The sequence below is a fragment of the Corythoichthys intestinalis genome, chromosome 22 (assembly GCF_030265065.1).
Source record: "Corythoichthys intestinalis isolate RoL2023-P3 chromosome 22, ASM3026506v1, whole genome shotgun sequence".
Lineage (NCBI taxonomy): Eukaryota > Metazoa > Chordata > Actinopteri > Syngnathiformes > Syngnathidae > Corythoichthys > Corythoichthys intestinalis.
In genome coordinates this window covers 19,834,103-19,861,751 of record NC_080416.1, presented here as the reverse complement: position 1 = coordinate 19,861,751, position 27,649 = coordinate 19,834,103, and the positions used below count along the sequence as shown (strand labels likewise).

The 27,649-nt window shown below is 38.7% G+C and overlaps 1 protein-coding gene across 1 annotated transcript in view; it reads left to right on the top strand.

The window, feature by feature from the left end:
- Positions 1 to 13,297, top strand: part of e2f3 (E2F transcription factor 3) — a 104,265-nt gene extending 90,968 nt beyond the window's left edge. The window contains exon 6 of the mRNA XM_057827999.1: positions 13,220 to 13,297. Coding sequence (XP_057683982.1) covers positions 13,220 to 13,282 — 63 coding nt within the window. The 3' untranslated portion in view covers positions 13,283 to 13,297. The remainder of the gene's footprint in view (positions 1 to 13,219) is intronic.
- The last annotated feature ends 14,352 nt before the right edge of the window (positions 13,298 to 27,649 follow it).

The window sequence follows — 27,649 nt, the reverse complement described above, 5'->3', positions numbered from 1 at the left end:
AATGTTTCCATTTTTGTGCTTTTTTGAACAAAAGAAAATGCCATTGCTTGGAGTGGGCGGGCATGTTGTCTTTTGGGCTGAGGAGGTCAAAGTGCATCCTTCGCTGTTGCCTTGTAAATCTGCACTGCCTCCTCGGGCCTGGCATGAATACTACATCGTTTTCATGCGGAATTGCGACATTGTTCGAATGGAGACGGAACCATATAAATGCAAACATGAAATTTTTCGTCTTCTCGGGGAGTCACCATGTAAACAGCCCCTAAAAGTTGCGTTAATTTCTTATATCCACTCTCGGTAATCAGTGGTCATTTTGGCATCCCAATGATTTGGGAACTGATCTTTCAAAGTAAAATACATTCCTATGCATATTCTTTTAATAGTCATGCCTCAGGCATCAGTGCACAAACAATGGATGCCATGAACAACGTCAAACTCTGCAAGCGGCTCAATATGATCTAAAAGTGATGTAGACAGTCCTTTGATTAAAATTTGACAGAAAATCTGAATAAATTAACATAATTTACCTACAAAAGTCCTGTATGTCTGATTGTCGAAGAATGTCTTTTCTTGTCATTCTTCAGTGACCATACCATCCCCTCTTATGTTTATTTTTTCCTCTTCCTGCATGTTAAGATTATAAAGACGGCTCTCTGAGGCCTCCTGAGGACACAATTTTGCAACTAGGAAGGACGTCAATGTGATGTGATGACACCACATTGGTCAACTCATTGCTTACCTTGACATATCTTTATCCTTTCCCTTTTGGCACCTTACGTCGTCCTTTAATCGCCATCCTAGGTGAAAGTGCTCCTTTGCGTTGTGTAAATACAGGAAACTTTCTTTGCAAGCTAATCTGATGATTGCTAATCAGATTGCTACTAATACTATTAAACGATTCGTTGGGGAGTAGCTTTCATTTCTCTTTGAGGTAAGTGTTGATTCATTGGCCTCTGCATTCATTCATGCCATTTGATTGATAATCGGTTCATTTTTTTAAAAAATGTTTGAATTTTTTTAATCAAACCAAATCTAGTATTCAATGTTTTCTTTTGAAATAAAATCCGCTGGATCTGTTCCCTAATCCAGTTATGTGCAGTCAAAACCGCTTAGGTCCGATGAGTCAATAAAGACACATAATCACCTTTTCCTCATCGTAAGATGCATGAAAGATGACAGTTTTGAACGCGTGACCTTCACCCAAGCTTCAAATGTGAATGGTTTATTTTTCTAGATTTATTAAAGATGCAGTTTCTAAAGCCTCTCATCTTTTCAGATTTGTTTTTGGAGGGGTGCATGTTTGAAAAACACTTTTAAAAATACGAAAATATGTCAAATTACATCCACCTCTATATCTGAGGCCATGGTCATTGCGATTTGTTGTGAAATGTAATGAATACAAAGTAGTTTGCATTGGGATACAGTCTGTTTTCTACCTTAACATGATGAACATGGTTGTTCTTTGCCCACTGGGGGATTATAAATCTAAATTAATAATATAAATAATATATATTATAAATAATCTAAATTTTGTTTTGTGGTACCTCTACTTACGAACGTCTCTACAAACGATATTTTCAGGTTACGACACGCCTAAAAAGGGAGAGAAATTGCCTTTTGTTACGAGTCTCAGGTTACGAAAGGCAAAAATACAGCACAGTATGGGGAGCTGCGTGTATGGGCAGACAGACAGAACACCATGAATTGCGGTTGAAGTAGACAAAGTTTTAAACTGCCAAATCAAACCAAAGAACCCCCCAGGGATTCAACATAGATGACACTCCGGGACTTTCTGTGCTGTGCTTGGCTGTGTAAACTCCTGGGAGTCCCTATATACCCGTGGGGAAAATAAGTATTTAGTCAACCATTAATTGTGCAAGTTCTCCCACCTTAAAATATTAGAGAGGCCTGCCTGTAATTGTTAACATGGGTAAACCTCAACCATGAGAGACAGAATGTGGAAAAAAAAAAACAGAAAATCATATTGTTTGATTTTTAATGAATTAATTTGCAAATCATGGTGGAAACTAAGTATTTGGTCAATACCAAAAGTTCATCTCAATACTTTGTTATGTACCCTTTGTTGGCAATAACGGAGGCCAAACATTTTCTGTAACTCTTCACAAGCTTTTCACACACTGTTGCTGGTATTTTGGCCCATTCCTCCATGCAGATCTCCTCTAGAACAGTGATGTTTTAAGGCTGTCGTTGGGCAACACGGACTTTCAACTCCCTTCACAGATTTTCTATGGGGTTGTGATCTGGAGACTGGCTAGGCCACTCCAGGAACTTAAAATGCTTCTTACGAAGCCACTCCTTTGTTGCCCTGGCTGTGTGCTTGGGATCATTGTCATGCTGAAAGACCCAGCCACGTCTCATCTTCAATGCCCTTGCTGATGGAAGGAGATTTTCACTCAAGATCTCTCGATACATGGCCCCATTCATTCTTTGCTTTACACAGATCAGTCATCATGGCCCCTTTGCAGATAAACAGCCCCAAAGCATGATGTTTCCACCCCCATGCTTCACAGTGGGTATGGTGTTCTTTGCAATTCAGTATTCTTTCTCCTCCAAACACGAGAACCTGTGTTTCTCCCAAAAAGTTTTATTTTGGTTTCATCTGAGCATAACACATTCTCCCAGTCCTCTTCTGGATCATCCAAATGCTCTCTAGCGAAACGCAGACGGGCCTGGACGTGCACTTTCTCCAGCAGAGGGACACCAGTAGGTCATTCACTTGGTCCGCCCATATGGTTCTGGGATTTTTGCTCACCGTTCTTATCATTTTGAAGCCATGGGGTGAGATCTTGGATGGAGCCCCAGATCGAGGGAGATTATCAGTGGTCTCGTATGTCTTCCATTTTTTAAGAATTGCTCCCACAGTTGATTTCTTTACACCAAGTGTTTTACCTATTGCAGATTCAGTCTTCCCAGCCTGGAGCAGGTCTACAATTTTGTCTCTGGTGTCCTTCGACAGCTCTTTTGTCTAGGAGGTAGTGGGGTTTGGAGTGTGACTGACTGAGGTTTTGGACAGGTGTTTTTTATACCGATAATGAGTAAAAACAGGTGCCATTAATACAGGTAATGAGTGGAGCCTTGTTAGACCTCGTTAGAAGAAGTTGGACCTCTTTGACAGCCAGAAATCTTGCTTGTTTGTAGGTGGCCAAATACTTATTTTCCACTCTAATTTGGAAATTCTTTAAAAATCAAACAATGTGATTTTCAGTTTTTTTCCACATTTTGTCTCTCATGGTTGAGGTTTACCCATTTTGACAATTACAGGCCTCTCTAATCTTTTCAAGTAGGAGAACTTGCACAATTGGGGGTTGACTATATACTTATTTTCCCCACTGTATATGCTTGGAAGTGAAATGTTTTGAACAGTGTCCAGCATCAAATCGCCAGTGTGGATCTGCCTTGCCATACGCCTTAAATCAAAACCAGCTTCATATTAAGGATTTGGCTTGCAGCTTGAACCTAAACGATCCACCTAAAAGTTTGCATGTTTGTTCTTATTCCTTCCTTGATTGTTAGTGGACAAAATTCTAACAATCTGTGTACCCTGTGTTAGCGTGGGGTGTAGATTAATACACCGGCCACTTGAGTGACCAAAATAATGCGAAATTACAAATATTACAGTTGCAGAATGCAGAAGGGAAGGCACAGATTTTCTTGTTACAAGAAAATACTATGAGGTAATTTTTATCTAGTTAGCTTCTAGTTATGGTCTTATGACGACATCGCACATGTATATATAAACACAAATAGTATGTCATTCTTTTTCATTGCAGAGACTGATCGCAATAAAACATTTTCCCAACATGATTCAATTGCTTGATATGTTTTTTTTAAACAAATGTTTTGCACATGCACCAATAACAAAGAATTTTAACCAAGGTGGAGCATAAATCGAGCCTTCCATCATAAGGGTAGAACGCACGTAGTCTTGATATACAGTATGTCCATCAACATAAGTGTTGTTGTGAGGCACATCAAGTTGTCTTCCATTGCCTAACAGTGTTTTCCACCTGTAAACAAACGAACAAAAAACGTGAAACACTTGAATTTATGCATTTAGGGTAAAACGTCCGTGTATGACTTGTAGTCGATGAGTGTTTGTTTTTCATTCTTTGTTGTTGAAGCTAATGCAAAGCTAAGGATGTCTCAGCTGTGACGCAACACAGAATTGTCGTATAGTTGAACATAATTGTACCTGTTATTGCTTTGTGGAGGCACTGTCTTGGTTCCACATCTGCCTTCATGAACACAAAATTCCCATATTCATGTATTAGAAGTTTAGAACACATTCAACTGGATGCTTCTGAGCTTTACAGGTCCCTGATTGCGTTTCCGTCCACTGCTATTATATCAATAAAATACAAAACTATTTTGGTTGTGGTGACTCTTAGCCATTTCTTCATGTTGTCCCCCTATGTTGTGATGATGGCAGATGGATGCGGCATTTCCAAATTGTCTTTCTTGAGGGACTCCACTGTTGTTTTGGTTGGAGAAAGTGTAAAGCGGAAGTCCGGAGGAGAAATGCGGAAGTACCTCAGAAACTTGTCTATAGAAAAGTATGAAAAAGGGGGTGTGTTTGGTTGATCTCGCTAAAGAATCTGGCGGTAATACATCAACAATGGGCACGTTATTAAAATGTCGGCGCAAGAAGTTAAAAAAGAGACCTGGAATTCACTCTGTTGTTCGGCATGGTGATGTAAGTAGCGCTGACCACAAAGCGGCCGATGAATCTGTGCAGAAATTCAAACAATTGGTGATTGATGAGTGCAAAAGGAGATTTGTACCGCAGTTAAAAGGTGTACATGACCATCATTTATATTCTTTATTTTTTACATGATGCACAACTCTCATATTGTTTATTGTGCAATAATATCATTGTAACATATACTACATATTAAATGCTTTGATGCATTTTTATGCTTTATAAAAGATGTGTGTCTGAATTTTGGGCTTGGAAAGGACTAAGGCATTTACATGAAAAACGCGCCTATACTTAAAGAATTTTCAGGTTAAGAAACTACTTCCAGAACCAATGTATTTCATAAGTAGAGGTACCATTGTATTTCTAAAATTGACCTCATCTTAATTGTTGTTATTATTATTATTATTATTGTTATTACTACTTTCACAGACTTCATAATTAAATGTTACATACAATAAAACACGTAAAAGCTGATTTTTTTTTTTTTTATATGGACGCAGAAATGTCTAAAATTTGGAGATAGAAAATCCAACATGGCCGCCGAAGCAAAACAAAGAGCTTTTTACGTTGAAAATTATTGTGAATAAATGCTTAAATTTCTGAATTTTTTAAAGATGTGAACATAAAACAGTCTAGATTCTTGGTTAAAAGAAAAAAATGGGCCATTATTTATTTTACTTAAATATGTCAAAGTATGATGCTAGTCTGTAAGCCTATGTGCGGGCCTCCTTAACAAAATAACTTTTTTTACGTTGAAAATTCTTGTGAATAAATGCTTAAATCCCTGGATTTTTTTTTTTATAGATATGAACGTAAAACAGTCTAAGTTCATGGTTAGAAGCAAAAAAATGGGCAGTTATCATTTATTTTCCGTAAATATGTCGAACTATCATGCTAGTCTGTAAGCCTATGTGGCGGCCGCCTCAGCAAACCAAAGAGCTTTTTACGTTAAAAAATTCTTGTGAATAAATACTTAAATCCCTGGATTTTTTTTTTTAATAGATATGAACGTAAAACAGTCTAGATTCTTGGTCAAAAGCAAAAAAATGGGCAGTTATGATTTTACGTAAATATGTCAGAGTATGATGCTAGTCTGTAAGCCAATGTGGCGGCCGCCTTAGCAAAACAAAAAGCTTTTTACGTTGAAAATTCTTTTGAATAAATGCTTAAATCGCGGAATTGGTTAAAAGCAAGAAAACGGGTAGTTATTTATTTTATATATATTTCGAAGTATGACGCCGATGCCGTAGCGGCTAATTTCTCTTAGTGATTTCATAAATGCATGGTACAAAAATTTACCTTGAACCCTCAAACAAATCACTCCTGAGAAATTCCTTCCTGTTTGTACGCGGTACAGCTTTTGTGCTTTTTCAACCTCAATCCAGCATTAGTTCGCTGCGTGTGTTTGAGAATAACTGCTCTTGATGCTGGGTGTGGGCAGGCCTCTTATGCGAAGGCGTGGAGCAGTGTCTGGGGGAAGTGACCTGTCAATATATTATGAAGCCTATGCTTTTGGTTATTTAGGGCTATTTAAACAAATTTGACTCATGTCTTCACATATATGAAAAACATGAATTACCAACCTATAATTAAAGGTAGTTGGAGCCAATTTGTAAATCGAGTAATAGCATATACATGAATAATTATTAGCCTGTTTTCCGTGACTTCTGATTTAAAATTCAATTTCTTATTTAAAATATATAATAACAAATCAAACGCAGAGGAAATTTTAATATGATGAACTGATTGTACATGCAAATGGTCTTTCCAGTAATAATGGCCCCCTGGGGGAAACCCTAAGTCCATAGTGGCCCATGTCGAAAATGAGTTTGCCATCTCTCCTCCGCATGTACAATACATATCATTGCTGTCCAGTGACAACCATTTGTCACATTTCCAGTTTGTTCCAAGTGCAATAACAAACTGTTTTGCAGCAACATATTCAATTCCATCTTCTTTGGCTTTCCTCTTTACTTGGTTGTGTGTGTCACCATGTCCGCATGCACATGTGTTTTTTATGTGCGTGTGTGTAATGTGAAGAGACAGCTCAATCTGCTCCCTCTAATCGCGGGGATACTGCGGCCCCAGGAAAAAGACACATCCTATTTCCTGTGACATGGCTCTAACTTCCTGTTGGCCAGTTTTCATGGATGTCGACACCCCTGCACCCCCCTCAGTCTTGCACCTCCTCCATTTCTTGATTAGCTGATGTAAGTGTGCGAGTTTTTGAGAAAGCATCAGTTCATTGGCTTGCTGGTAGCTTTGCTCATCCCTCAGAGCTGAAAACTTGATTAGCAAGACAAGCCTTTGATAGCATCACGGAAAAGGGGGTTGAGGTGTGTGTGTGTGTGGGAGTGTGCATGCGTGAAACGGTAAGAGTGTGTGTGGTTGTACAGTACGTGTGAAAGAGAGTGAATCGGTGTGTTTTTTTGTGGAATTGGCAATTAAGAAAAGGGTGTTGGCTGTGCAAGTGTGCCTACTATCAGAATTTTGGAGCATCTGCCAAGTTGTCCTTTTACATTATTTGAAGACATACTGTGCATTGTAGTGAAATACAAATATGTGTACTGTATATAACATTTTCACAGAAAATACCCTCTGGGGTTTGAAATAGTTTAGTGAAACCATTTTTAGTTATCTCCCTCCCTCTGTGCTCGCTCCTTTGCCATCTACCTCGCCCCCCTCCCGCTTAAAGCACATCTCCACCTTGTTATCACCCGGTAAAGCCAAAAAGCTGTGTTACCATGGTGATAGCTTCCCTATTGGAAACTGAAAATGTGTGACTTGGAGGTGCCACAGTCATTTCCATAGCTGCCTGAGCTTGACACAATCATTCACAACTCCAAGAGCCGGTCTGCATTGTGGGGTCATTATCACAGCATGCCCTTTACGACGGCATGCTTTAATTCATTAATTCGAGAGGACGAGAAGCGAATCCGCACACTTAATAAGCAGTTAGGCATTGATGAAGACTATCACAGCAGTGCTCAACGACTATTTTTTACCTGACAAATATCAGCGCCCTGAAAAAAAAAAAAAAAATTCCATCCACGGCACTGTCCAGAGGTGTGACAGCTTTGTTATACACATTAAATTAGACAAAATGTCACATGAAAATAGTAACGGGACACATCACAGCAGAACACGATGCAAATAAGACCAGCCAAGGATGGAAGGATTATAAATGAATGTCCTTGTTGCCAGCAGTAAAATGCAGAATGGCAGCCATGCAGAAATCACTACAGGACGGTTAATGAGGGAAATAATCAAGAGTGTATAAAATGATGCCACAAATTTTAAAGAGCTACTTGTGTCAGAGTGACATTTTAAGGAGATTTTTTAAAAAAATATGGAATCATATCATCTCTTTATATCATGTGCAGTGGTATGAAATAGTATCTGAACCTTTTGGAATTTCTCACATATCTGCATAAAATCACAATCAAATGTGTGAAGCTGCCCTGCCCACTATAAAACACACACCTGGTAAGAATTGTCTTGATGAGAAGCATTGTCTGATGTGCATCGTGGCTCAGTGAAAAGAGCTGTCTGAAGACCTGCAATCAAGAGTTGTTGATTTGTAATAAAGCTGGGGACGGATACAAAACCATCTCTAAAAGTAGGGACATTCATCAATTGACAGTGAACAAGTTGTCTACAAATGGAGAGAGTTTGGCATTGTTGCTTCTCTCCCAAGGAGTGGCTGTCCACCAAAGATGATGCCAATAATTCAGTGCAGAATACTCAGAGGGGTGAAAAAGAACCCTACACTGTCTGCTAAAGACTTACAGAAATCACTGGCACAGTCCAATATCTCTGTGCACACATCAACTATATGTAAAACTATGGCCAATAATGGTGTACATGGGAATATTTTGTGGACTGATGAAACCAAAGTTGAATTGTTTGGCAGTTACACACAATATCATGTGTGGATGAAAAATGGAACAGCTGACCAACATCAACACCTCATCCCCACCGTAAAGCATGGTGAAGGGAGCATCATGATTTGAGGATGTTTTGCTGCCTCTGGGCCTGGACAAATTGCAATCATTCATGGAAGAATGAATTCAAAAGTTTATCAGGATGTTTGGTAACACTTTACAATAAGGGTCCCTTAATTAACATTATTTAATGCATTTTTAGACAATAACTCATGTTTAAGTAACATTACAATAATTAATATAATTGCTTATCTAACATTTATTAATATATTAACATGAGTTAATGCATTAGCTAATGCATTAGTTAATGCATTAGGTAATGTATTAGTTAATGCATAACCAGACAGTAACTAATGGTTTGGTAAAATTAAAGATACATATAGGCCTATATAGGGTTAGTGTTGCGTCCGCTAAGTTACGCATGTTTAAATTGTGCCTCACCTGCGATCTTGTCCGAAAGGGTTAATCCACCGTCAATTGGGATAAAGGGTGTGGATTCGCATTTAAGCGGAAGCTTGATCAGCGTCGCGGTCATTCACGTTCACGTTGCCGTAAGACACACACATCTACAGTATATACAAATTGAAAAGATTGATAATGAAGGGGGAAAAAAATCAAATATAACCTTGAAAAAAAGTGTAAAAAAAAAAAAAAAAAAGACAACTAGTTCGGTTCAATTTTTTCAGATAGGCGACTCAAATAACTTTTTTTGTTTTTTGTTTTTTTTGTATTTTTTTTTGCGACTCAATAAAATTTCCTCTTGAACAGGACACAGAGCTACATCACATAGGCCACACTGACTCATCTGAGGAAAACAACAACAAAAACGTCTCATCCTCTTCCTTCAGTTAATGAAATAATGCATTAGCTTGCGCTAAATTTAGTTTTCGATACATTCCGCACATTTCAAAGTCGCTCGCTCAATCCAACCAGCCGGTGCTCGCTTCGCATGCCTCCCTTTCCTTAGGTGGCGCCTCGCTCGGCAATTTATTAAAAATATTCACATTATATTCGTCCTTCCTGACCTCATAACGGCTCTTGGGATTTGTAGTCTTTCTTGCTGCTTTGTTTTGAAAAAGGACAAGAAATGATGGAAATATGGAGATAAACACATGGTTCATGCAATGTTTTAATGCTTATTTATGAGTGCAATAAAACTTTAAAACTCAAATGACATCATCTCCCGTTTTACTTGGTCGATTGACTTCAAATAAAAACTGGTGTGGACATCAACTTCTGCACTTTCTAATGAGAGCAACCAGCGGCACATGGGTGACGTAATTACAGCGTGACGAGGCTTCAAAGATGACGTTCGGTGTTAAAGGGTTAATAAATCATTATGATTATTTGTATTTATAGATATATATGTACATTCTTTGTTTGCATTTATAGGTTTATAACCTGCTTGGTGCTTGCTATTTACTACTTGGTCCTTGCTACTTACTGCATCCGATAACAACTTGCAACTCCAAAAATTCAACAATATAAAATCAACCATAAACTGTAAGCACAAGCCGAGTTATCCAGTGTGTTCTCTTTCGGATCCCTTTCGGTTGGGAAAATGCCATAAAAGCCTAAACGGCCGAACAGTTAGGGTTTAGGGTTAAGGTCTGTTAACTTTTATAATTTCTTATAAAGTTAGCCGCACCCAAGGACTCACAGAAGAATGTTTTTCATTTTAAAATAACAGTCACTTACCAGTACCAATATACATTAATAACTATTTATTAATGGACTAACGTATATGTGAATTAATGTTAAGTAATGTATTATATATATTATATACTATAACCTAACCTTAAGTATGGTATTATCTCACGTGAACGTACCTCATAAGTATTACTTAACCTTAATTAACCATTATTGAATGTTTTTTGGACCCTTATTGTAAAGTGTAGCACACGTATCCCTTAACTAAGAAGTTATAAATGCTTAAGTTCCCCCCTCTTAACCTTTATTAACCATTACTGAATGCTTTTTAGACCCTTATTGTAAAGTGTAGCGCATATGTCCCTTAACTAAGAAATTATAAATGCTTAAGTTACCCCCCCCCCCCCAACCTTTATTAACCATTACTGAATACTTTTTGGACCCTTATTGTAAAGTGTAGCACATGTGTCTATTAGTTAATGCATTAGTTAATACATAACCAGACAGTAACTCATGTTAATTAATATATTAATAAATGTTAGCTCTGCAATTATATTAATTATTGTAATGTTACTTAAACATTATTGTCTTAAAATGCATTAGCTAATGCATTAACTTATGTTAATTAATTAATAAATGTTAGATAAGGGATCAAATAAATTATTGTCATGTTACTTAAACATGAGTTATTGTCTGAAAATGCATTAACTAATGTTAATTAAGGGACCCTTATTGTAAAGTGTTAGCGGATGTTTTGCTGGAAAACCTGAGGCGGTCTCTCAGATAGTTGAAGCTAAAAAGAGGATGGATGTTGAAACAAGACAATGATGCAAAAACACAGAAGTAAATCAACTTCAGATTGGTTTCAGAAGAACAAAATACATGTACTGGAGTGGCCAAGTCAAAGTCCAGACTTGAACCCCATTGAGATGCTGTGGAATGACCTCAAGACAGCGATTCATGCCAGATATCCCAGGAATCTGACTGAACTACAGCATTTTTGTAGAGAAGAATGGGCCAGGATTAGTCCTGATCGATGTGCCAGACTGATCTGCAGCTACAGGAAGCCTCTGGTTGAAGTTATTGCTGCCAAAGGGGGGGCCACAAAATATTAAATGTGATGGTTCACTTACTTATTTTCCCACCTTCTTTCATTGTTTGCGTACTATCCTCATTAAAATATGAAAACCTATAAATGTTTGGGTGGTTTTAGTTAAAGCAGACACTGTTTTTTCATCTGTGTGATTTTGACAAAGATCAGATCATCTTTGATGGGGATTTTATGCAGAAATGTGAGAAATTCCAAAAGGTTCAGATACTTTTTCATACAACTGTACATAAACAAAAAATACTGTACATCTGGCAACTTTACATTCGGGTAGCACGTGGATCAAGTGGTTAACTTAACTCCTGGTGCCGCTTATTAGGTTGGATCAGATGCTCACACTTCACGTTTTCTCTCAAAGAGCTGATTTTTCCCCCCCGATCACCCCCCCCCCCCTTTCCTGCTGGTTTAAATGGTGTCTTACAAACACCATCTGCCCACAGCCCCTTTGACTCTGTATACATGAATAGTGAACATCAATTAGCTCGTCTCAAGTGTTCTCACATCGGAAATCACTCAGCCACACCCAGGAAGTGTGTGTGCAGGTGGGGAAAAGAGGGTTTGATTAAAGCGCCTCAATATATGCATGGATCTGTATTTTTTTAAGGGGTGCAAATTTATTTCTGTGGAACACATGGCACCCCTGACACGAGTCACACTGGCAGAATAATTAAGACAAATTCATCCACGCTTGGCTTCTTCTAAAACTTGAAATGCAGAACAACCTGATTGATACCACCCTTTTAAACACATTTTATCCTTAATTAAAGTGTTTATTGCATGTACTGTACTTTAATTACGAACAAAACTGTGAATGATGGACTGGAACAGATTATAGTCATGTCTGATATATGGTGTATTGTTGTTGAAGTGCCAGTTAGGCAACTCACTTGAAATTTGTGTGTATAATCATGTCAAAAGTAAAGTGTGAATAATGAAATGTATATACACAGTAGCCACGTTTACATGCTGACTTTTATTCATACCGATTCAAATCATTCCGAATGGAAATTTCACATCAGCTGTTTACATGTCACTTCATCTATTCCGATCCAGCGTTTACACGTGACTGCCTTTATTCCGAAAGGACGTTTGACAACTGCCGTCTGACATGCGCAGATTAATCAAAACAAAGCGTCACGTTGCAAAACATGGAGATCGATCATCAGATCAGCTGCTGTTTTAACTTTTCGAGTGGAAACAAAACTTCAGAATGACACGCCGTTCATTTAAAAAGTTGTGTGGGTGCGCTGTGCGTGTGCTTGGAAGCCATGTTGCAAGTGACGTTACTGACGTCACCAAGTGACGTCACCACGTCAGTACGGAGCATGTGCAGAAAGAACGCAACCAGACACCATTCCGCTTCCCTGTTTGCATGATATAATTTTACTTCTAATTGGTTTGGGAAAAGGAATATTCCACCCCTGTGAAACGGAATGAAATTCCATTCGGTTTGGGCCTGTTCATTCCGAATGAGGTGTTTATATGGAACACATTTATTCGGTTTGAACAAATATTCCGATTGTAATTGGAATATTTGGCTCCATGTAAACGTGGCAAATGTAAGGGTTCCACTTACTCTCTCTCTTCAAGTAGTGATATGAGATAACAAAAGAGAAACCCTCAAATGCTGAGGGTGTATTTTCAAAACTTTTTTTCAATAATATCTGGAGCTTACATGGCAGTAAAGGGTCCAAATGCCGGGGGCTAAATGGTTAGAATCCATACTATAAGTAACTTAAAACATCCATGGGCCTTATCGCTTGTGTCCATACGTCTTAATGTGTGCGTGTGTGTTTACAGCACTCCACCTACATGTTCCAACCTGAGACATCCATAGACAGAGGAAGTCATGCCAGGGATTAGAGAATGGTATTCCCAAATCCCAGACACGGATGGCTCGGTCCACCAATCACACGTCAGGCAATGCTAGCCTCCTGGTGAGCAATGCTGGGGAATCCTGGAACAATACCAGTCAAGGCTCTGCCTTCAGGGGAAAGGGATGTTGGTGCAGAGGTATTCAGCTTCCACCCCAGCCTCCACACAAAAAAGAAAATAGTCGATTTTAAAGAAAAAGACATCTCATAGAGGATTGCATTTGAGAAACCAGTTTTACAGCAAACCTCCACTGCTGTCACGTTAATTTAACTTGAACGCCCACTGACACACATGCATGATGCACACTTGTTAAAGACTACTTAGTGCCTGTCTTTCAAAGTATGTGAAAGAATATCCTCCAGTTGTCAAATTGGAATAGTTTGACTAAAATGTGTATTTTGATGTAATTTCACTTTGCTCCATTTTTGAAATCGAGGGTAATGTATGTCAAGTCTCCAACAATATTCCCTCAAATTTTTCATGTGTCTGAGCAGACACACAAACTCCCTGCGAACACTGAGGACCACTGTGAGCAACATCAAATGTGTTACCCCGGAATTCTACTGGGTCCGCCTCGCTATGCTCAGCTACGGTCCGAACGACGCAACAAATACCTTTGGATTGTAGTCAATACGAGGTGGTCCACATGATCAGCTCCGATCCGGATCCGCCTAAGTCCTGCATCTCCAATCCGCCAAAACTAAAATACGAACGACGTCTATTTTCTAGTTTGTCAACCTGCGGCATAATCAAGCTCTGCCGTTTAGCACGCACCAAACAGGAATTAGTGCTACACTATGATTGTGTTTGTGCGTGCGTGGATTTGTGAGGGAGGGTGCGTCCACTGGTTGTTGTGTGCTTTTGTGTGTGTTGAACGGATTTAATTGTAGCGGAACTGTACTATTGGACTTTTTTGGCCCATATATGTGCGTTTTTTTCTGAAACGTGAAAAACATCATCAGCAACATCAGACGTGTAAACTGTGGCAACACCAGTCTCGCGCGTGTTAAAAACCTTGGATCATAGCAAGTTACATGGCTTATCAAAAAAAATGAAATTACAGGAGCAATTTTCATTAGTTTACTTTTAATAAAATTGATTTGGCCCACTTAAAATGAAAAAGACAAAAATCTTGTTCATGAGATGTGTACTATGTTATATGCAAGAGTTCTGCTTAAACCATAGAGTCCTGATGTGGCCTGTATAAGGTCTAGTTGTGGCATGGGTGACTTCTTTCGCCATGATAAGGGGTTAGCATTTGCGTCTCTTAACTCCGCTGCACTGTTGTTAGCTAGCTAACCTGCACGGTGCATATGGGCAGGGCACATATGCGCAAGACTGTCATTGCAATGATTGGCTGCATAGCGTAAGTGAAGTAAACTGTATTGTATTATTGGCAAGAAACCATAGTGATGATGCGATGATGATGACGATATTGGGAAGTGACTGCATTCTTATGGAATTTTTGGAGTGATATGGAGGTGGGACCCAAAAAAAGCTTGACTCCTTCACACTCGTGTTTGAGCTACACGTGTATGTATTATTATTTTTGTTATATAATTATCATTACCGTTTCATTTTTTTGTCCTTTCTTGTTTTTTATTTTTATTGCTCAAAATCAATCGATTGATCGATCAATGATTCAATCAATCAAGCCTGTTGCTCATTGAATTATTGCAAAATGGTTGCGGAAAACTATTTTGTTGGTCTAATTAAATAGATTATATCAGTTAAAATTAATTATTGATAAATACTGAAGCAATTGCTTCAGGCCATGCACCTCACAATTATATACAATCGTGGTGTAGTAACCCAACCAATGGGAGCATCACGTTGTCTTACCGAACGCACCAATAGGTGTGTCGTGCTGGCACATCACTGCAGCACCAATAGTAGCCCTAGTTACACTACAATGCATTTCTGTTGACTTTTAACTTTCTTGTACGCAGTTTAGAGGGAATATTGGTCTGAAATCAAAACCTTTTGAGTTTCAAGCAAGTCCAAATTTGCTACGTCCAGATTTCAAGTTGGGTCTAGTCATTACTTAACAAAGTCAAAAATCAAGTCAACAATCATGCTTATTTGCACAGAAGCCACTTAACACTCCTTATCTGTACTTGGATTGGGTACACATTGACTTTTATTTTTAACAGTCCCTAATATGTCTTTGTGTTGTTGTCTTTACGGTAAAAGCCAAAGCGACATAAAGCTTGTTAATGTTTGACCAATATCGGTTAGATCAAAGGTAAGGATCCTTTCGTTTCAAAGGTCATTCACCTGTCAGTGTGGATTTTACACTGAGATATGAAGTTCCTTGAAGATCCTTGAATCCAAATGTACTGTAATTTGCTCAGTGTAGCTGCTAAAGCAATGGTAAATAAACCTGGTGTGTAAATCAGTCATATTCTAACTGACAAAACTCTCTACTCATCATTTACAAACCCATTTTAAGTAAGAGGCAACTAAATAATTACATAGTTACGTGATTTCTGACTTGATGGTTGGGCAGAGACATGTTTTATTTTCTGTTGTAGAGATATTCGTTCCCAGATGTTTGTTCATTGTACTCAGTACATTCATTTTTATATCATTTCTTACCGGATAAGATTCACAGCTCTTGGCGTCTTCTCTGAAGCAAGGTCATGAACCTATCAGACAGTTTCCTATTCTTTTCCCCATGAAAGGGCTGGCAATCGTCTGCTGCCTGGTATAATGACATATGAACTCTATGATCTCGAGGGTTCGGGACAGGTGTTTTTGGGGGCACCTGCGTGTGGCTCTTGGGGACATTTGTCCTGGCCGGCCAGCTTTTACTTATTCTTTTCTCAAAAAATATATTTTATCATAGGTGATTATTGCTTCCTTTTTGTTCCTGAATTGTGTTGTCATCTCCTGTTCATTAAGAGTATAAAAGAATATATGTGGAGTGAAGTGGGTTGGGGGGGCAGCCTCCCCCCGATGGCTATAAAGTGTAATTGCATGCAATTGACTTTCCTATACGAGTATATGATTTTAAAATTAAGAGTTTTCCGGTAAAATATTTTCTATAAAAGTTGTGAAGCAATAAAAAAAACAACAAAAATGAATTAAATGAACCAAAAAAAAAAAAAAAAAGTTATATGATGGGTCAAAATTATTTTTCAAACAGATTATGTGACAAGCACCTTAAACGGTCATTTGCTTTGCTTAGCCAAAGAGGCAAGATGGATATACATAATTTTTTTCAAACCTATACTTTCAAAAGCGACAACAACGACAAAAGGATTGTAAATGTGGACCATGACACGCCAGAGAGCACCGCCAAAATGGTGAGCGGAGTTTCGCCCCACTAAAGACGCTAACAGAGTACAACACAGCCATCACCGGTGTCTTCCTATTCTAGTTACCTCTGTCAATAATTGTATCTCCTGGCCGCGGGAGCGCAGACACACACAATAGTTATGAGTTATGTCGACTTAAACAATTAATTGAAGCCAGAAAAGAACCACAGTTATACATTTTGGACATTGATGTTTATTAAACTGGAGAAACTCCATACAGGACATGAATTACAATAATAAGTTATAGGTCATCCTACAAGTAAAACAGTAAAACATTGCCGTTTTTTACGTTCAATACGTATGTTACGTTATACGACAGAAAAAAAATGTTGGTTTTTTGATGGATGGGCCATGTTTTAAAACCTCGTAGATAACTAAATCACCAAAATACGGAAATCAAGCAAATCAGTGCAGCGCAGTGGCTCCGCCCAGGGGATACAATTTTTGACCGAGGTAACTGCATTGGCACGACAACGGCGGGCGTACCATATTCAATGGATGACGATCTTGGCGAAAAGTATAGCTGTCCTAAGCAGCCTGATTTAGAATTGCCATCATGAAAAAAAAAAAAAAAACTCGCTCATTTATTATCAGGGGTGAAAGTGGGCCAGAACGGTCAGGAACGCAGTTCTGGTATGAGATTCAGGGCCAGAACACAGTTCCGGTATAAGATTCAGGGCCGGACTGCTGTTCCGGTACACGGTGCTTTGAGTCCGAAAATATGACGGCAACTGTCAAAACGCTATGTAAAAAAATAAATAAATAAAAAATGCTAAGCTGCCACACATGCATTTCATTCCGAAGAAGAAAAGAATCTACCAACATCAGATTTCCATACACAAGTATTAACAACAAGCATAATACATATACAAGTGTTAACAACAAGCATAATAAAGTGCTTGTGTAGCGTAATCCGTTTCCACCAATATTTATTATTTATTTTCTTCCACAAATGGCATGGAGGTTTCCCCAGCTGCTGCAGTTATCTGATTCATAGTTAGCTCTGATTGGTTCAAATGTGCATATTTTCTAGAACAGCAAAAAAAAAAAAAAGGTTGTTGAATTGATGCGACAAAAGGGCAATGCAACATAAAATGGAACAAAACTTAAGAGCAACGAAAGACTTGAGGAGGCTTATTTATTTATTTGCTCTGATGGGGAGGTTCAGAACATCTTAGCTGTCAATGTGCACTTTGGACTTAAATTTGTTCATTTATGTTAGGCTACTTATTAATTTCCTTATGATTTAAAAAAGTCAATGCGCGATCTTCAAAATATATTCCATTTGACTCTGCATAGTATAAGTCATTTGTACTTTTCTAAATGTATGTTACTTATGTCTTTGTTATTTAAAAATAAATAAATAAATACATGAAAAAAAGTAAATCTTTACATTAACTTCAATTTTAATGTACATCCCATGTTCTTAAGTAGAAACTAGGGTTGTTCCGATCATGTTTTTTTGCTCCCGATCCGATCCCGATCGTTTTAGTTTGAGTATCTGCCGATCTCGATATTTCCCGATCCAATCGCTTTTTTTTGCTCCCGATTCAATTCCAATCATTCCCGAAAATGTTTCCCGATCATATACATTTTGGCAATGCATTAAGAAAAAAATGAATAAAACTCGGACGTATATATACATTCAACATACAGTACATAACTAAGTACTGTATTTGTTTATTATGACAATAAATCCTCAAGATGGCATTTACATTATTAACATTCTTTCTGTGAGAGGGATCCATGGATAGAAAGACTAAGGATAAATGTGACTTTGTATATTGTGACTAAATATTGCCATCTAGTGTATTGCTTGAGCTTTCAGTAAATGATACTGTAGCCATCTGTTCTGCCCAAATGCATTATGGGAAGTGCACCCATGACTGTGCGTAGCGGTACCAATTGTTATATCTTCTCTGCGTTGGGAAAAAAACATAGGGTGTTAAGAAAAAGATCAATTACTACCGTACTTCCCCACATTACTTCCCACGATGTTTCTAATCGTAGGTAGAGGGATTGTAAGGGTTTAACCCATTAAAAAAAGGGTCCAAAGGCTGCCAAAATTCACTCTACTCATTTTACGCTGCCTTTTAGCGCTATATATAGGTGAAATTACAGATTGAACGCGACAATGTGTGAGTGGGCCGTGCAGCGCATGCATTAATTGTGTTAAATATTTTAACGTGATAAATTAAAAAAAAAATAATAATAATTACCGCCGTTAACGGGATAAATTTGATAACCCTACCTTAAGCCTAACGACTCTAACATATTATGTCTGTAACGTTAAATACAATTAGAAAACGATTTATTTAAAAAATATATATATATATTACAAAAAGGCATGTCCGATATTTTTTTGCCGATTCCGATACTTTGACGTGATCGGACCCGATCGATATCCCGATCGATTGGGACATCTCTAGTAGAAACTGAGATTTGGCATTTAGTATGTGAGGAAATGAGGGAAAATAAGCTGGAAGTTGGGGCTATAGCTGTTTTTGTTAACTTTTATTTTAAAAATCATTGAAAAAATACAATTTTAAATGAAAACCAGTTTTTGTATGTGTTATAGAAATAACTGCTAAAACAGTTTTCTTTGCATTTCAGTAGTTTACGAGGTTTGACACCCCCCCCCCCCCCCCCCCCCCCCAAAAAAAAAAAAAATACATAAATAAATAAATACTTTTTTTTTTAAATTCTGGCTCCGTGGCGACCTTCATGTCGGGGAGTTCCGGCAAGAAATTCGAGCCACTTTCACCCCTCTTATTATAAATATTCTTGAAAGCTAATTTTTTTGCCGACACTGCGTTTCAGGGTCATCGGGGTAATGTTGTGCCTCCTCTGCCCCAAAAGTCAAACTCTGCCTATGTAAAACAACTGTAAAAAGTGAAAAATCAATTTTTTCTACTTCACTATTTAGTAGTTTGACTTTCTCTACTTCCTGTTGGTATTTTTTTTCTCTTGAAGGGATGATTGAAAACAGTGAATATGAGCTTTTTTCCCCCTTTGGATTACACTAGCATCACAAACAGAAGTCCACTGGTGAAATGATAGGCTTGTTGGATGAGCCACAGAGAGTGATGCTCTCTCAATAACAATATACTACTCCAGCCTGTCGTTACTCGCCAATACCTGAGAAAAAAAGGGGGAGAGATAAACCTGGAAACTGGTGGGCTTGCGGCAGTACAGTAATGAGGTCACAACCTCATACATATTGAACATAGCTTTTCCTCAACCAGCTGTATTTTTCTTTAGATTCTAACAGTATAACCTTGACCCTGTATGCTTGCCCCTGTAGTATCTATGGGTTAAAATAAAGTCTATTTTCTTTCTTTCCTGTTGTTGTTTTTGGGGGCCAAGTGTATAATATACGGCTATAAGTCAGGATGGTGTTTTATGAGAATCATTGATCGCGAGGAGGGGAGGCACATTGATGAGCTGAGGCGGGGCAGTGTTGTGAATGAAGCAGGATATAGTGGTGACCCAGGGGGAATCACAACATACTCCAGTCTGATCTCCTGCAAAGCTGTTTGGAACCCAATGCTGTCCTTCCTGATAAATGTACTCCATCGCTCTCTCCTTCTCTGCATCCCTTGCACTCATCCGCTCTCCCTTTCTGTTTTCTGGGCCTGATGAATGCAAAGAGAATCAATAAATCTATTCCCCTGCTGCATACCTGATAAAATTTACAAGGACAAGCTTAATAAATTACTAATGGGGTGGCCAATTAGTTTGTGTGCTTGTCTGTGGCGAGTGTATGTGGTGGGTGCGTGCCTGGGTTTGATTTGTCCAGCTTCGTCATTTGTATGTGTGCATGCGTCCTCTGCCCTCTGCTATTTCCTCAGTTTCCATGAGAAGTTTGACTTGGAAACAACCAGCAGTAGCCAACTTTAACCAAGTATACAGTGGTATGAAAAAATATCTGAACCTTTTGGAATTTCTCACATTTCTGCATAAAATCACCATCAAATGTGATCTGATCTTTGTCAAAATCACACAGATGAAAAAGCAGTGTCTGCTTTAAAGGAAACCACCCAAACATTTCTAGGTTTTCATATTTTAATGAGGATAGTATGCAAACAATGAAAGAAAGTGGGGAAAATAAGTAAGTGAACCATCACATTTAAATATTTGGTGGCCCTCCCTTTGGCAGTAATAACTTCAACCAGATGCTTCCTGTAGCTGCAGATAAGTCTGCCAAATCAATCAGGACGAATCTTGGCCCATTCTTCTCCTCAAAACTGCTATATTTTCCTGGGATATATGGCATGAATCAATGTCTTTAGGTCATGCCACACCATCTCAACTGGGTTCAAGTCTGGACTTTGACTTGGCCATTCAAGAATGTGTATTTTGTTCTTCTGAAACCATTCTGAAGTTGATTTACTTCTGTGTTTTGGATCATTGTCCTGTTTTAGCATCCATCCTCTTTTTAGCTTCAACTGTCTGACAGACGACCTCAGATTTTCCTGCAAAACATCCTGATGAACTTGTTGTCCAGGCCCTGAGGTAACAAACAGCCCCAAATCATGATGCTCCCTTCACCTTGCTTCACGGTGGGGATGAGGTATTGATGCTCGTGAGTTGTTCCATTTTTCCTTCACACATGAGGTTGTGTGTTACTCCCAAACAATTCAACTTTGGTTTTATCAGTCCACAAAATATTTTGCCAAAACTTCTGTGGAGTGTCAAAGTGCCTTTTTCGAAAATTAAATGAGTAACAATGTTTTTTTAGACAGCAGTGGCTTCCTCCGTGGAGTCCTACCATGAACACCATTCTGGGTCATAGTTTTACATATAGTTGATGTGTGCACATAGATATTGAACTGTGCCAGTGTTTTATGTAAGTCTTTAGCAGACACTCTAGGTTTTTTTTTTACCTCTTTGAGTATTCTGCGCTGAACTCTTGGCGTCTATCTTTGGTGGACGGCAACTCCTTGGGAAAGAAGAAACAGTGCCAAACTCTCTCCCTTTGTAGACAACTTCTCTGACTGTCGATTGATGAACATCCAGACTTTTAGAGATGGTTTTGTATCCTTTCCCAGTTTTATACAAATCAACAATCTTTGATCGCAGGTCTTCAGACAGCTTTTTTTGACCGAGCCATGATGCACGTCAGACAAGGCTTCTAATCAAGACAATTCTTACCAGGTGTGTGTTTTATAGTGGGCAGGACACCTTTAAACTAAGCTTGAGAACGATAAACCGATACGACCGGATATCCGGTTTTTTAGACGAGAGATACAGCTGTATCGATAGTAAAGTTACCATTCGACAGTTATTAGCCATTAAATATTCAATGAACCGATAGTAGAGATAGAATTCGGCTTCTAATGCCTTGTTCAATGCATTGCTTGATAATAATTTAGCTTTAACTTCACATGCTGCACTTGTGTCATTCACCACACAGCGCACTTAGATCGAGACCGCACGCATGATATAATATGGACAAGCACTACTCACAGTCGAGGTTGCCTCAACTTCCCATGCATTTCGGCAGAACCGCTACTAGTCGCCCTCATTACCCGATCATCTCGGGCGTGTCATAACAACGCAAGAGCGAACAAAACCACTGTAACGCACGCTCCGTAGAGTTTTCTTCATAGCCCAAAACGAAACTAGTAGTGGCAACAAAGCAACATGCTGAAACAATGGACAGTTTGCGCACCACGCCAGCGACGTGCAGCGATTGATTTTCAACGCACCCCGGAAAACACTTTGAAGTGACGAAGGCAGCCAGATCTGTTCGCATGGGACAGAGCTAGTGTGAAGCGGTACAGAGATCGTGAGTTTTTAACCCTGAAAAATAACCCACTACAATGGTGGAAAGGGCGGCAGATTGTTTCCACGAAACGCAGTCTACTTAAACATGAATATGTGGATCAGTTGATCTTCAAAAAAAATCTGCCCTTCAAAAAAGATATAGACAGTGATGAGGAATAAAAAATGTGGAAGCACTGGCATAAGTGAATGACTTTGCTGTGTATAAGGTTAAAGTAACGATTATAGACCTGTCTGTCTAAAATGCCATGTTTTTATTCCCCCAGTTATACCAGTGATAAAGCATAATTTATTTTTTATTTATGATAACACTAGCAGGTTTAATTCTTTTTTTCTAGAGCTGCTGCATATAATTAATATTTTTTGCTTGTAGGATGTTTACGTTGAAAGTTTGCACTTACATTACTGACCTATTGTGTTCAAAACACCAGGAAATACAGTAATTAAATTACCGCACATTATTGTCTGTCACTGGAGTTTTATTTTATTATCAGTCCCATCCAACAAAATGACGGTCATATAGTCAGCTTAATTTTTTTTCATAAAAAAATAAAACATAACATTGGTATGAAATTTTGTTGTTTAATTTAATCTTTAATCTTTTTTATATGTTTAAAATACTGTACGAACACGCACAACAAATGTTTATCATATCGCTTTCACTCTGTATCGAACCGTATCGTTCTTAAACTGTATCGAATCGTATCGAATCGCTCGGCCTTAAAAATGTGTCGTTTTTTTTAATCAGTCGTAACCTGTGTATCTAGATACATATTGAATCAGCTTCATGCCAGAGATTCCCAACCCTACTTTTGAACCAGTCCTCAGTGTTTGGGCACACACACCTGACTGGTAAAAATAGGTTTCAATTGCTCTTTAAGTCTCCTTAGGCCGAGGGTTCACGTCATATTTTCCCCCCTTTTGTCATTGTGTGGATGCTATCCTCATTAAAATATGAACACCTATAAATGTTTGAGTGATTTTATTTAAAACACTGTTTTTACATCTGTGTGGTTTTGACAAAGATCAGCTCACATTTGATGGTGATTTTACACAGAAATGTGAGAAATTCCAAAAGGTTCAGATACTTTTTCATACCACTGTCTCTGGACATACCTGTATTTGGTATTAATGCTTATTTTTATTCGAAGAAAACAACAATAATAGGGGGTTCACATCGGTGTTCTGTTTCGACAGTGTTGGCGTAACTCAAATTTGTATGCATTTGTATATTCATTATTAATTTTGAGTAATATTGACTGTACACTTGGATGAGCCTTGTTTTGTTAAGGTTCAAATGAAAAAAGTGACTTTCTTTTACCTTTTGAAATCGTCATAGGTCAACCAACTTCAACCATAAAGATCTACCTTGATGGAAAGAAGTGACCTTACCTTAATAAAATGGATTAGCTCTCAAGATGACATTGGTAAGTGTCCTTTTATTTGGAGGATTTTCAGAGGGTAGAGATGCTTGCATTTTTTTCATTGCCCCATGTGACATCCTTTCATCTATGAAAGAACCTTAGAATCAAAAGCAACTCAATGTTCCTTCAGCAGACAGGGCTGTAATTATTCTGCATTTGCATTATAAGTGTGTGTCTATGCACTCATTTATGTATGTACTGTATGAGTGGTTAAATGCACATTAGCCCAAGTCTAGCACGGGTGCTCATCTTTTATCTTGCTGTAAAAGACAGGAAGAGGCCGTTTTTTTTTCATGCAGAGCCTGGTTCGGCATCTCTTTGCTCTCAATGTGAGTGTTTATCATTAGCCACTGTCAGACAGCGCTTTGAAGTGGAGTCAGGCATTCGCCCACCATGCGGAATGCTTATGACACTTGGGTGCTGTTTGTTTCTCTGCTTACATTTTCTGTGTTTTCCCATCAGGATCAGCCCTACAATTTAATTCAATCTAGTCTCATACGAAAGGCACTTTAAAGCGCGCCTCATCAGTTAACTTGGATGTGCATCAGTATGAATACTGCTTGCAATAGTAAACAAGAAGTTGTATTTCTTTCTTTTCATTTAATAGTACTAGAGAGGTAGGCATGTTTTCTTCAGACAGGAATGCTGTTAACCGCTGCCCATGCTTCACTGACTCCACTGATAGAAAGATGCAAAGATAGCATGCAGCAAAAAAAAATAGCCAAACAGGGTAAATGAGTGTGGCGAATGTGTACATGAGGAATTGCCTTGCTGTAAACCCTGCATGTACAGTATCCATAGGATGCACCCCGGAAGGTTCATGCGCCGTTAAGCATGCACGAAAGCAAGCAGACAGTGAAACGATTTCAGTTGCGTCCAACCTCCCAAGGCCTCATTAGCTTTGGAATAAGTGTGTGTGCACTGAGGCGAAACCGCACGCATAGTGAGTAGGCACACAGCAGCCCCAACGTCAAAACTTGATTGGCCTGGAAGCTCATCTCGCTGGGCATTCAGGTGCACCGTGCAACAGCATGTCGTTTATCTTATCAATTATGGATCACATTTATAAAGTCTCCACATAGCTTCTTCGGTGTCCTTTTTATTCAAACACAGCTGGCAGAAAATGAAAAGTTACTTCGCCAGATGTGAGACTTTTTCTGTCTTGGTGCGCCAATAAAACATTGGATGCGAGTGTGAGCCTGTTCCTGAGACTTTTTATTGCCTGTGCTTCCCGATCAGATCTCCGTTTATTTCTGGAAGGGGATGATTTGTCTCATATGCGGGAAAAGTGTGGTGTAGTTAAACCAAAGAAAAGTGATGTTAATGGATGAAGTCTTTGCTTAGTAATTTGAGCATATTATCAACAATTGAGGGGTGTTATTATCCACAGTTTGATCGTTGAAGCCAATTCAGCACTTTTCTTGACCGCTTTTGCAGTTTAATTTGCACTGCCAACTTTCCACGAAATGCAAATAATTGCATAATTCAGATGGATACAGTATATCTGGGCCCGTACTTGTGGCATGTTTCTGCATCCTAGGGTCCCTACAAAGGCACTATAGACACGTTTTCGAGGTACTTCCGCTTCACTTCCACATTTCTGCTCGCGACTTCCATTTTACACTTTCGCCATCCAAAACAACAGAGGATCTGGAGTGGCAACACTCATCAAAATTCCTCAAAAAAGACAATTTGGAAATACCGCATCAATCTGCCATCGTCACGACATGGGAGGAAAACATGTTCATGAAAGCAGATGTGGAACCGAACCTGTGCCACCACAAAGATCCGGGTGTTTATGTAGCCATATTGCCGCTGGTGTTATGGAAGATATGTTCTTCCTACCCTGCATTTTCATGTGTCCGATGCTAATAAAATACTAAAGCTTAAATCTTGCACATGAAACGACTTGTTGTCTTTGATATTGCTATTACGATGATTGTAATGATGCTGATGTTTAATATTATTTACTACACCTACTGCACTGCTGTGGCTGCAACACATGCTACCTGCTGCTAGCCTGTTGCTAATCAGTTCGTGTAGGATGGCACGATTACAGTGGGGCAAATAAGTATTTAGTCAACCACCAATTGCGCAAGTTCTCCTACTTGAAAAGATTAGAGAAGCCTGTAATTGTCAACATGGGTAAACCTCAACCATGAGAGACAGAATGTGGGGGGAAAAAACAGAAAATCACATTGTTTGATTTTTAAAGAATTTATTTCCAAATTAGTGGAAAATAAGTACTTGGTCACCCAAAAAAAAGCAAGATTTCTGGCTGTCAAAGAGGTCTAACTTCTTCTAACGAGGTTTAACGAGGCTCCACTCGTTACCTGTATTAATGGCACCTGTTTCAACTCATTATCGGTATAAAAGACACCTGTCCACAACCTCAGTCAGTCACACTCCAAACTCCACTATGGCCAAGACCAAAGAGCTGTCGAAGGCAAAATTGTAGACCTGCACCAGGCTGGGAAGACTGAATCTGCAATAGGTAAACCGCTTGGTGTAAAGAAATCAACTGTGGGAGCAATTATTAGAAAATAGAAGACATTCAAGACCACTGATAATCTCCCCCGATCTGGGGCTCCATGCAAGATCTCACCCCGTGGCGTCAAAATGATAACAAGAACGGTGAGCAAAAATCCCAGAACCACACGGGGGGACCTAGTGAATGACCTACAGAGAGCTGAGACCACAGTAACAAAGGCTACTATCAATAACACAATGCGCCGCCAGGGACTCAAATCCTGCACTGCCAGACGTGTCCCCCTGCTGAAGAAAGTACACGTCCAGGCCGTCTGTGGTTCGCTAGAGAGCATTTGGATGATCCAGAAGAGGACTGGGAGAATGTGTTATGGTCAGATGAAACCAAAATAGAACTTTTTGGTAGAAACACAAATTCTCGTGTTTGGAGGAGAAAGAATGCTGAATTGTAACCGAAGAACACCATATCCAGTGTGAAGCATGGGGGTGGAAACATCATTATATTTATTTTTCAAAATGTCTGTCATTTTTAGTTTAGAATCATTCACTGATGTCTAATATTTTGTTTAAAAAAAAACAAAAAACAAAAAAAACACTTAAAAAAATTTCTCACGCCCATATTTTAAACTTTGAAACGAATTACGACACAATGAAAAATTTGGCGTCTGTAAAAAAGTCACGGCTATCTACCTCATAACTATCGCTTAATTGTATTTTTTTTGTGACTGTCGCATTTTCCCTGATATGTTAGATGATAAATCAATCCAAAAAGAAAAAATCTCAACCATTCCTTGTTGTCTGCGATTTCTGCATCGCGACCCTTGTTTTATCACCATGTTTCACCCATAAAATCTAAAAAAAAATCTGGCTGTGGCCATTCACAGCTGTGTCTTGACACTAGGTGATACATGCTACATGGAGTTTTGGGATCGAAACAAGATAAGTACGCGATATCTCGTTAAAATTGTGGCGTCTTTAATTCTGCTCTTGTGTGCTCTCACCTCCAGATAGGGTTTTGCTGTTAATTTTTTTTTTTTTTTTTTCCCAAAATGCCCTCCTGTTCAAAAATTTTCTTCCCCCAGAAAATTCAGATTTTAAGCTTTCCAATGATGCATCACACATGCATATAGGACAATTTTGAAATATGGCCAAATTGGGGGTCTCAGAGCGGAACTTCAAGTCGCCTGAGTGTTTTCCGCCCTATGTAATTCTTTATAATTGATCGTTAAGAGCAAACCTTCTTAAATTTGAAGTAACATTTTTATTGTTCTGCTCAGTTTTGGTATCCAAGGTATCCAGTTGTACAACATGTGTGAAACTATGTAACTAATGCCCAT